This window comes from Mesoplodon densirostris, chromosome 7 (assembly GCF_025265405.1).
Source record: "Mesoplodon densirostris isolate mMesDen1 chromosome 7, mMesDen1 primary haplotype, whole genome shotgun sequence".
In the NCBI taxonomy this organism is placed as follows: domain Eukaryota; kingdom Metazoa; phylum Chordata; class Mammalia; order Artiodactyla; family Ziphiidae; genus Mesoplodon; species Mesoplodon densirostris.
This window is the reverse complement of record NC_082667.1, coordinates 62212934-62224893: the sequence shown is the minus strand read 5'-3', so window position 1 is coordinate 62224893 and position 11960 is coordinate 62212934. Positions and strand designations below refer to the sequence as shown.

General features: G+C 43.9%; 1 protein-coding gene across 2 annotated transcripts; it reads right to left on the bottom strand.

Moving 5' to 3' along the window:
- Positions 1 to 3750: 3750 nt before the first annotated feature.
- LOC132493455 (tripartite motif-containing protein 6-like) lies at positions 3751 to 11107 on the bottom strand. Of its 2 annotated transcripts, none has more exons than XM_060103993.1 (7): positions 10646 to 11107; positions 10054 to 10149; positions 9154 to 9384; positions 6648 to 6670; positions 4839 to 4939; positions 4527 to 4553; positions 3751 to 4313 (listed from the first exon to the last, which is right to left on the bottom strand). In XM_060103993.1, the coding sequence occupies exons 1-7, from the start codon at positions 11066 to 11068 to the stop codon at positions 3751 to 3753; spliced, it is 1464 nt and encodes a 487-aa protein (XP_059959976.1). In that variant the 5' UTR covers positions 11069 to 11107. The 2 variants fall into 2 exon arrangements, with proteins under 2 accessions (XP_059959976.1, XP_059959973.1); XM_060103990.1 differs by having other exon boundaries at positions 9154 to 9366; positions 10045 to 10149; positions 10646 to 11068.
- Between the last annotated feature and the right edge of the window lie 853 nt (positions 11108 to 11960).

The window sequence follows — 11960 nt, the reverse complement described above, 5'->3', positions numbered from 1 at the left end:
TAGAAGATGATCTTTTTCAGTTCTTACTGCATTGCTTCCTTTCACACAGTGTCACCAGCTTGAAGTATAGGTGAGGCATCTGTGGGCAGAGTGAGAAGAACATTCTCACTCATATAAGGAATACCCGTATCTCGTCTGGCATTATTTAACATTGACTCAGGATGGCATGTCATCATATCAATTGGATATAAAGAAGGACATAGACTGAAAATACTTGGTGACATTGCAGAGCAATGGTCACAAATCCTTTGTAGTAGGTAGATGCAACCACTTCAGGAAGAATAGCTGACAGGTAATATGGAGCCTGTGGAGGAGGTGGGATAGTCACTCTGAGTACCAGTGCTATGGTGAAGGAAGGAAGGCAGTAAGGTAAAGGAGGTCTGCTGCTCCCATTGCTACATTTGGGTGCTGTAGCTGGGGGGCAGTATGAGAGTGTAAATGTAGATGGTTGAGAGTCAGTGAACAGCTTTAACACATAGCTCAAGGCCAAGGTTTAGGAATGGACCATTGGTAGACCAGAGCCCTGAACTTATCCTATGTCTGCCATGAGTGATAAGTAAGAGTCACCTCCAGTCAGCATGTCAGAACTCTTCTGGTGGCTTCATTTCATGTGATTCCATGAAAGAAATTCTATGCTGTCCAGAAAGACTTATCTGCTCACCAAGCCACTCTTCTGAAACCAGGTTCCAGCTGTGAGATACGAAGACAATCCTATAGACATGGGTCACGGAGCTCCTTAGGGCAAATGGCTGACTCCATAAGGTAGTGGATGTTGGAAAAAGAGAATCTTAGAATTAGTGATTAGGCCCATGTGCGTTTGGTCCAAGTTTGAAGCACTCTGCACAGATAGCATTGTTATCCCCAGCTGGCCCCAAGCACCAAAAGTGAATTTCAAAAATTTTGAGGAAGCTACTCCAAAGCACAGAGTTCCCCTGAGAAGGTAGCTTAGGGCAAGGACTCTGCTCAGCCAGGTCCAAGCATGGCACTGCATTTTGATTGTGAACCATTTCAGGGCCAGCATTACTGTGCACCAATAGGCCTCTGCCCAGATCCCCTAATCCCTCAGAAGGCAGTCAGGGCTGCAAACTCATTCCAAGGATCCTAATAATTCTTGCCAAATCTAAGATTGAACAACCTTCCCCAGATACCACCTATAGAATACTAGCAGGTACTTTGGCTTTCCTATCATCTAAGGTCATTCACTGGACACTTCTACAGATAGCGGACAGCTGGGCTAACTGCTTTTGCCTGGGATTTATTATATGAGAAAATAAGTGGGAAGGGAGCAATTACTCGACAGATTCTCTTTTACCATTATCTCTCATCCCCCCAAATCAACCAGCTGCATGAACCTGGGTTTGCCTGTTCTATCTCTTTTCATATTTCTCCCAACTGAAATGCAAAACAAGGTGAAGAGTATGCATCTGGCCTCTAATCTCCTAAATGAAACCCTATCCTAGACCAAACCAGTACTGGGCTTTTACTATAGCCTTTACTTAATCTCACCACAGACACCAGAGCTGAGCCCCAAGGATGAACTCAAACCATGAAGGAATATCAAGTGTCCAACAGAGCGAGGGCCAAAAACAGGGACCAGATTAGGCAGTATGGCATATTCTCTGGCTATGAACTCTTCCTACAATCTTCCAAATTGTAAATTTCTAGGTAGGTTGAGATCCAATTCTCTCTGCCACTACCTTCTGCTATAAATATGCCTCAGAGTTGTCACGAGTCCCTGAAGAAATAAACATATCTGCCTTACACTAGGGCCCCCTTGGGGATAAAAACTGCATTACAGGAAGAACTGTCCAATAGAAATGTAAAATGAGCCATACATATGTAATTTTAAATTTTAAATTTAAATTTTAAATTTCTAGTATCTACATCAAAAAAGCCAAATGCAGCAGGTAAATATATATTTTAGTTAATCCAATATATCAAGGTATCATCACTGCAATCTACAATATGAAAATTATTAATAAGATATTTTACATTATATATATATATATATTTTGTGTGTGTGTGTGTGGTACGTGGGCCTCTCACTGTTGTGGCCTCTCCCGTTGTGGAGCACAGGCTCCGGACGCACAGGCTCAGCGGCCATGGCTCACGGGCCTAGCTGCTCCACGGCATGTGGGATCTTCCCGGACCGGGGCACGAACCCGTGTCCCCTGCATCAGCAGGTGGACTCTCAATCACTGTGCCACCAGGGAAGCCCCTACATTATATTTTGAACTAAGTCTTCAAAATTTGGTGTGTATTTTATATGTACGGCACATCTCAATTCAGACTAGGCATGTCTGAAGTGTTCAACAGCCACCGGAGCCTCTTGGCTATCATAGTGGACAGCCAGATCTTGATATTCAACTCCTTGATATTCATTCCATCCTTACAGACCCCTTATCATAATTTCTTTTACAGTTAGCTCAAAAAGCATATAGCATCCCTCTCCCAAAGGCAAAGCGCTCATGCACAAGCTGTTCATGTTTGATCATAAAGAAAAGGAGGTATGGAGAAGCTAGAAGAAATCATTCTCTTCCTAAAAGTGCTTCATATTGATTATTTTCTTTTTACATTTTCCTCCCATTCTGACAGAAAAATCTGTATTGGATTGATCATTTTCCTCTTCTCCCCTGTTTTTACTTCAGTGTGTTTAGATTTTTTTTTTCAATCACTACCTTAGATTTTTAAGATCCATGAAGTTTGTAGTAAAAACTGAAGTCAGAATCTTTTTTTAAAATTGAATTTAAAGCCACCCAAATTAACATTATAATGGATTTTAGCACTCAATCCTATATATACTTCTCCCAAAAAACAGTAATTTCTTTGCCCATGTATTCCTTTTTTTTTTGCGGTATGCAGGCCTCTCACTGTTGTGGCCTCTCCCGTTGTGGAGCACAGGCTCCGGACACGCAGGCTCAGCGGCCATGGCTCACGGGCCCAGCCACTCCGTGGCATGTGGGATCTTCCCGGACCGGGGCACGAACCCGTGTCCCCTGCATCGGCAGGCGGACTCTCAACCACTGTGCAACCAGGGAAGCCCCATGTGTTGCATTTTATAAAACCTGACAACGACGTTACAAGAATGTAAAATTACAGGTCAATTTCTTTCATAAACAGAGATAAAAACAAAACTTAAACAATGTATGACCAAAAACAAATCCAGTATTGCACATGAAGAATAATAGTGGTTTATTCCAGAAATCTGTGTTAGATTTAAAAATGGAAATAAATCAATGTATTCCAAGAAGAGAATAAAAATGACATGTGATCATTTTAATAACTACAGTGACAATATATGTTGAAATTCAACTTTCCACTCAGTACAAAAACTGACATCAAATTAATAGAAGAGAATTTCCTAAATTTGATTCCATACATCAACAAAGAAAAATCTCCACCAAATGCCATGCTTAATGGTAAAATGTTGAGGGAACAGTTCTGAGCTTTCTGAGATGCTCTTCCCAGGTTATAATCCTCAAATTTGGCTCGAATAAAATTTTCCAATTCTTTCTTAAAAAAAAAAAAGAAAAATGTTGACAGCTACCCCTCACCCATCTCAAGATCTGTAATTAAATCTGTCAAGGATGTTCACTGTCACCGACGGGTTACTCAGCTCTAGCACTGAGTAAATGCTCAACAGGAAAGGAGTGAGAACACAGGAAAATTGGAGGTAAGAAAGGAGAAACTGAGATGCAGAAGAGCCTTGGAGTAGAGGGTACGGCTCAGATGGTGGGAAGAGCAGAAAGTTCAAGAGCTTGGGCGGCGCAGGGTCATTGGGACTACACAGTTGCAAGGATTAAAATACGGACAAAGGCTGGTAGGAAAGTAATACTTAGAGAAGGTGTAGATGGGGAAGCCGTGGTTGGTGACATTGTAAAAGGAGACCGTGCCGGCCTCATAGTCTAAGAACACCCCAATTCGGCGAGGGGGCACCATCATGGAGAGAAGCAAGGAGGTGGACGATTCCTCGTAGGCTCTGTATTCGTGCTTATGATGTAACCCAATCACCCAGTATCCACTTTGAGGCTGGTATCGGGAGTAAACATTCCGATTGTTCGCAAACTGGTTGAAAGAGAACATAGGTCCCATTGAATCACTGCACACCCCCAGGATCCAGTCAGTCTTCTTGGACACGTCTACCTCCCAGTAATGCTTTCCTGAGGAGAAGTGCCGAGAGCCCAGGACACCACAACCATAATGCTCTTCCAGATGAGACCCAGGCAGCTGAGCGCCCACAAATCTCACCTGCCTCCGGTTCTTAGACAGGACGAGATTTAAATTAGCCATGTGTGGATTCAGAGTCATGTCCACTGTGGGAGGAAGGTACAGCATCAGCAGATGAGAATGGGTATGTGGGTCTTATGACTCTGAGAAGAGGAAGCGAGGATATGGGTGGGAGGAATTGGAGCTAGGTGGTGGGGGGCTGGGGGGAAACAGCAACACCTCATACCTGAGAGTGTGTGTGGGTATGTTTGGCAAGGATAAGAACATGTCAGCTCAAAGAGGCCACAGTTTCTACTTACCCCAGTAGCTCTGGACATCTGTCAGCTCTGTAATGATAAAGAGTCAATCACATTATATAGAACCATCAGTCTCAGGTCTGCTATCTCTCTCTTACCTGGCTGAGAGGTGTGGCAGGGAATTCTATAAGGATGTGAACTGGCCATTTCATTCCCCATTCAGTATGACCTGCATCTTCTTCAGCACATTGTGTCCCTCCCTCTTTGATCTCTTTCTCTGACACTATTCCCAAATACCAACCATACCCTTCATTCTTTTTATTTCCTATACTACCATGATCACTCATCCAAATGCTATTCCCTGAAACTCCTCACCTCTAAACACTCGCAGCATCTTTTTCAGATCTGGGGCTCGAAACATACTCTTCAGCTTGGTGGGGAGAGCTTCTGGCTTCTTCAGGGTCCAGGACTCACTCCTAGAGAGAACAGACATTATGAATCTTCAACACTGCTAACCTTGGGTGTCTCTAACACCTGTCTCCTTCATCTCCCAGGCCCATTGGTGAACTTCAACACTCTTTCTTGAAGAAAATTAGCATCATTCTGCAAAGACCTCTGGCATAGGAGCCAGAAGAACTGGACTGAAAACTAGCTTCTCACCATCTGTGTACACACTGATAAGATTTTCATTCTTTTTTTATTGGCTGTGTAGTATCTCTCTCTCTCTCTGTATATATATATATATATATAATATATATATATATATACACACACATATATATACCACATCTTTATCTATTCATCTGTTGAGGGACACTTAGGTTGCTTCCACATCTTGGCTATCATAAATAGTGCTGTGATGATTACTGGGGTGAATATATCTTTTGTACGGAACAGGGAATATAGCCAATATTTTATAATAACTTTATAATAACTTTAAATACTTTATAATAACTCTATAAAGTATTGAATCACTATGTTGTACATCTGAAACTAATATACTCTTGCAAATCAACTATATGTACATCAATTTAAAAAACGTTATCCCTCAAAGCCTCATTTTTGTTTCTTTGTTTGGTTTGTTGTTGTTTTGTAAAATACAATAATTTTCCCTTCTTTCTCTGCATCCTAGAGACTGTATAATATTAAATAAAATAATGGCTGGGAAATCCTTTGCTACCTCTAAAAAAGATACAAAATACTTAAAATGTCAGCACCCTCTTAGAGGGTCTACAGGTATCTGTGTTGACACGCAGGACATCAGGACCTGCTGCTAGGGCTTTCAGAGTATCAGGTGAAGGGCTCCCTTAGAAGAGTCTGTGATTTAGGTCTCAAGGTCTTGCAGAGGCCTAGGGAGAAAGACCTTCAGAACAGCCTCTTAGGATTCTTGGTCTCTGGGAACGTTACACCAGTTGGAGAAAGGAAACGTCCTCACCTCCAAACTGAGAATAAAGACTTCTGAAGGAACAACAGGCTCCATAGGTCATGTGTTCGTGAGGCGCTTCAAGGTACCAGGTAGGTGGGCTACTTTAGGGGTCACCTTGATGAATGAAATTCTAGAGTAGGTGATAGAGAAGAGAACATATTTTTGTTCCAGGGCCAAAGCCACTCTTTTCAAGACCTCAGGTCTATGTTTTTACTGGAATTGAGAAAAATGGAAGACTGAGGAGAACTAGGTAGCAAGGCATGGCCTGTTCCAAAGCCAAGGGGGAAAGGGAAATTTAAGCAGCTGTCCCAAGAGCTGATTTCTGGACCTTGGAAAAAAAAGCAAATGGGAAATTTCCCTCTGATAAAGTATGTGGGCAAAGAAAATCCCTGTGTATTTTGAGGTAGCTATGAACTACTAGAATCAGGACTGGAAGCAGGTACAGGGGTTTGTGGAAAAGGAGTTCCATCACGAGGTACGTGGGGAGTCAGTGATATGGTAATCCTTGATTCTTAAGAACACTACTGTCCCAATTTGTGACCTTCTGCCACTCAAATTCTCCTACCATTGAAACCAAGTCATTCTTTTCACTTTGGGCGACCCCAAATTCTCATGAAAAGCAACTCAAGACACCACAGTCCTAAATCTTCCCTGCTTTGTGATTTTTTTTTTTTCCTTTCCCACTGACCACAAGATAACTCTATGGGTACAGGAGTCTTTTGTCAACCCAAGGGAACCACGTCATGTTCTACACATACCTTTTCGCAACATCGCTCACATCCTAGGAAAGAAAGAGCCAGGTTAAGTCAAGGGTAATAGGCCTTGTCCTCTACTACAGCCTCATCCATGTCCCTCATCCCATTCTCACCACCCCATGATGACAGAGGATGATCCAATATGGAGGCCACAAAGTAGAGATAAGAACTCAAAGCAGTCTCTCCCTGACACCCTATGTAGGGATGTCAGGAAATGATTCAATTCATTCATTAGTACCTTTATTTTTACAACAGAGTGTGTGTGTGTGTGTGTGTGTGGTGTTATATATGTACCTCATCTTTTATTTGCCAGGCACTGTGCCTGCTTCTAGATGCTCTCACATGACTCAGTCCTGATTTCTGTCCTCAAGATGCTCACATTCTGGTTGCTGAGGACACAAGGGCCATAAATGTGGTTGTTTCTCAAATTCCACCTCCCCTAACCCTCTATGCTACCTTTGCTGACTTCGTGTATTTTTCTTGATTTCAACACACACATGTATTGACGATTCCTAAATCTGTACTTCTGCTTACATCTCTTTTATATACCCTAGCACATAAGCCACGGGCACCACAAATTCAATATATCTGAAAGAAAACTTACCTTTCCTGCAACCATGAGGTCTCTTCTGTTATCTTCCATCTTCCTCAATGATCCCAGCATCCAGTCACCAAATGTAGATAAAGTACTGTCCTAAAAACTACCTGACATCCCATCTTAGACCAAGTCAGTGCATTTCACACCCTTACTGCTCTTTACCATCATCACTGCCACTGCCTGCCTCATTTGAGTAGAATTGTCTCATGGCCTCCGAATTGGTCTTCCTAACTTCTGCTCTGTACACCTCAATGCAGCAGAAGAAAAGGCCAATGGTTTGATCTATGTAACATAGGAATAACTATTTTCATGGTATTGGAGCTATTTTTCATTGTACTTGACAAAAACACAACTCAAACTGGCTTGCATATGTAAAGTGGTAGAGGTGGATCCAGAATTGTATCAATCTTAAGGCATACTTGTAATAAGGAACTCAAATGATCAAATCAGGGTGACACTTCATGCCTCTTCCTCTTAGCTTTATTCTCAGGGTTCACATTTTGAAACTTGAAAGCTGCAGGCTTGCATCCAGCTGTCAAATCTTAATGGGTAACAATGTCAAACAGATATGGAAAAGAGAAGGAGGAAGTGTCTGTGATGGGCAAGTTCTGGAAAAACTGACTGTGAGATAACACTCTAGTTAAAATGGCCATTGGGCAGTCATACTAACTAGTGGGTAGAAGAGTCTAGACAGGTGCCTGGACTAGCTATTATATAAACTGATGATCCATTTGCACTTATGAAGCAATTTTTCCAGTTTGAAGAGACTTGTAAAGGGGCTAGAACAAGTGGGGGAAGGAGCAAGCATTAGGGCAACCCAACATCAAAGATGAAGAAAAAAGCAAGAAGAATAAACTGAAGTTGTGAAACCAGAAGCAGTGAGTGAGGAAAAGCTCCAACAGGTGGAAAATAACTACCCCATGACCCCAATACTAGGGCCCAAGTATAAGTGAAGAAATTATTATTCCACCAGGAAAGGGAGCAAGAGGAAAGCAAGAAAGCAAACAGAAAATAAGGAAGAGCCTGAAGGTTCCAGAATGTCACAAGGTACATCCTGCTTCAACTTAATAGTCACACTATTCACTCTATGAAGCCAACAGCTGCTCAGATTTCAACCTCAGGTCAAATCTCTCCATCAAATCGCTTTGGATTTGACAGCTTGTACCCTCCCAATCCACAAACACACACAGACCAGAGCTCATTGTTTGTGCCTCAAAAGTCCTGTTCAAACTTCTATTACAACATGTTCAATGATTCTGCCCTAGAGAAGAAAGTGAAGCAAAGAAGGGCTGGTAATTACATAAAAAATCTCTAAGTACTTGAGTTTGGTATGTGTTTGCCTGTGACTAAGCTGAGTGAAAAGAACCTGACCAATCCCAACACAGCATCAGAGACAGCAGGTACCTAATGGCCAGTGATTCTCAACAGGGGGAGGGAGGATAAGTTCTCCCCAGGGTCATTTAGCAATGTCTGGAGGGTTTTTTTGTTGTCACAGCTAGTGGGATGCTACTGGCATCTAGAGGGTAGAGGCCAGGGATGTTGCTGGACATCCTACAATGCACAGGGCAGCCCCTCACAGCAAAGAATCTTCTAGCCCAAAAGGTCAATAGTACCAAGATTGAGAAATGCTGCAGTAAAACATCACTCGATCTTTTACATTGTATCAAATGAACTTTTGGACTATCCTTTATACATAAATAAAAATGAGACATTCCTTTAGCATTTGTACTTTTAATTATCCTATGCTTTATCCATGAACTTTGAACTGTTTAATAGGGAAGAGGCACTACAGGGTCAAAGGAAATTTTTTTCTTTCCCCCACCAAGATAAGGAGTCCCACATCAGAAGGGAAGGAAAGTTAGTCTCTCTTTGCCTTGACCATCAGACCTCGGGCTCCTTTGCAATTCCTACCTGCAGCAGCTCCGTTGTTGACCCCTGACACCGGCGCTCCAGGTCTGAGATGAGCTCTCTCAGGGACTGGCTCTGCTGGATCAGCTCACTCTCAGCTTCTGCTATGATGTTCAGCCCCTTCCTCTCCTCCTCCTCCAGCTTCTTCAGCTGCCGCTGCTCCTCTCTGTCCAGGATGCTCCTCAACTGATCAAACTGCTTCTGGATCCTGTGTCTCTCAGGTTCCATCTGATTCTTCAGGAACATGGAAGAGAAAGAGGTTGGTAGTCTGTTGAGCTGAGGGCCTCCTGTATAAGGGGTTGGGGAGGCAGGCTCTGTACTGCTTTCCTGGCAGGTCTCACTGGGGGGGAATGAGCAAATGGGGGAGTAAGTCCTGCAGAACCTGCTCTTTTCTCCTATTCTCCCTTCAGCTCTTCTCAGACCATTGGCCCCAGGCTGTCTTATCTAGGCTTCTGAGATAGAGACTTTGATTCCTAGGTGGGATTTAGATTCCAAGCAGCCTCTCTGGCCTCTCAGGATTCACCATCAGCCTCCCCTTCCAGTTTTCAATATTGAGAGCGGCCTGTGCATGACCTATTTTTCCAACTTTGAGAGCTCGAAACTATAGAACAAGGTCCAGAATCAGGAATTAAGGGCTGCCAATGGCCATGGTTCCTCTCCCATGATTGTCTTCAAAAACCTAGATTCCCTTTGATATGTTCATTTTCTAACTCCCCCTTCTCTCTCCCTGGCTCTGCACCAAGAACAATACCCTTGTTTGGAAGGGCTGCAGTGAAGGACGACGCAAAGGGAAGCTCTTCTAGCTAAGTCAGGGAACAGACAGAACTAGGTCCCCTTTGCCCTCGGCTCCCGCGCCCTGCCCTGATTCCCGTCCCAGGACACCTTCAGAAGAACCTCTCTTACCTTCCAGGATGCCCTCTTCTCTCTGATAACAGCTGTTAGTTTCTCAGCTTCCTGCTGCTCTTGCCTCAGCTTCTTCAGAGACTCCTGGAACTTCTCCTGGAAGAAACACATCAAGTCAAGCAGGATCAAGTGTCAAATTGTTTCAGTGCGGAGACATGGAATGAATGGGGGAGAGATTATTATGCTGACCTCAGGAGATGCCTGTCCTGGAATGAAAAACTGAGAAGGTCAAAGTTATCTTTTATAAACAGGGGATAGAAACCACTGGGAATAGGCTGATTCTCTTTTCTCCAGGGGAAAGAACCTGATCATGAACCACTTTAAGTCCTTTACTCTCACTGCCAACATATCTCCTGAACTCAACCTGCCCTGCCCCGTACTGGCCCCGAGCAGCATCATCTACTCATGCAGAACCAATCATGAACAGCAAGAAAGAGCTAAAGTCTCTGCCCTTGGCCAGAGGGGCTTTTTCTAGTTTCATCCTCTACATAAATAGGTGGACTACAAAGAAATTAGATTAGAGCATAAAGAAAAGTTAGTAATCTACCAAGGAGTCTGTCCCCACCTGCCTTCCCTCCATCTGGGCTCCCACCTGGTACTCCTGGGCAACCTCCTCCATGAGGAACGTGTGGTGACCACGGTGCTCCTGGGACCTCTCGCACAGCCAGCAAATGAGCTTCCCATCCTCCTTACAGAAGAGCTGGAGTTTCTCTCCATGGTGCGCACAAAGAATCACCTTCAGCTGCTTCCCCAAGCCCAACACCACATCCCTGAGCCTGTCCGCTATGTTGGCCAGGTGCCGATTGGGCCGCAGGTTCCCAGGCTGGTAGCTGGTCTGGCACACAGGACAGCTGCTCTCTTCTTCTTGGCCAATACCCAACTCCTTGCTATTCCCCATGATGCAGGCTTGGCAGAAGCTGTGTCCACAGTCTATGCTCAGGGGTTCTGTCAGGAGCTCCAGGCAGATGGGGCAGGTCACTTCATCCTGGATGTCCACCAGGACTGCTGAAGTCATTGTAGCCACTCTCCTGGCTCCTTCCTGCCCAGCCCTGACTTCTAAGGTGTTTCTTGTGTATAGAATTCTGGGTAGATGGCCAAAAAAAAAAGGGTTCAGGGTAAGAAATGAGGCAGACAGAGGCAGGCTGACTGTTCTGGATAAACAGGTCAAGCACCTGTGGTAACAAGAGGTTCTCATTCTAACTTCAAGCATGTCCTTTGCCCCTGCTCACATTAGACAGCAATTTGCACTCTCATTAGAGCAATGATCATGGTTTCCTTTTACTCCTGCTGGATGAAGGGACAGTGATGTACTGGAGAGAAGTGGCCTTGGGTAGGCCACTGTCTGTTTAACATTTTCTCAGCCCACCAAAACACATCCTCAATGTTCAAAGCACCAGAACATGCTGTTGCCTCAGGATTTTTGCACTTGCTGTTCCTGCTGCAAGGAAGCCCCTTCACCCTGGTATCTGCATGACTCTCTGACTTCATTCAACGCTCTCCTTACATGTTTTATCAGAAGAGTTTGCTCTGTCAAGCCTAGCTAAGGCATGGCCACCCACACCATCACTCTCAATATACTTACCTGCTTGATTTTCCTTATCACCACCTAATATGGATCTTTAATTGTCTGAATCCTCTCACTGGAATATAAGCTCCATGAGATCAGAGACTGCTTTTGTTCATTATTGAACTAGCACAGTGTCCAACACACAGGTCCTCAACTTTTGATGAAGAAAACTCTAGAACCTCCTCATCCCTCCATAGATGATTAGACCTTTCTCATGAGCTCCTTCACCTCTCTTTCACATGGTGCTGGCATTGCTCTCCAGGATCTAATCTCCAAGATCAAAAATATCAGTTATTGTGACGACACGTCTACCTTCTAACAGCTCTTTACAGAGCCCTTT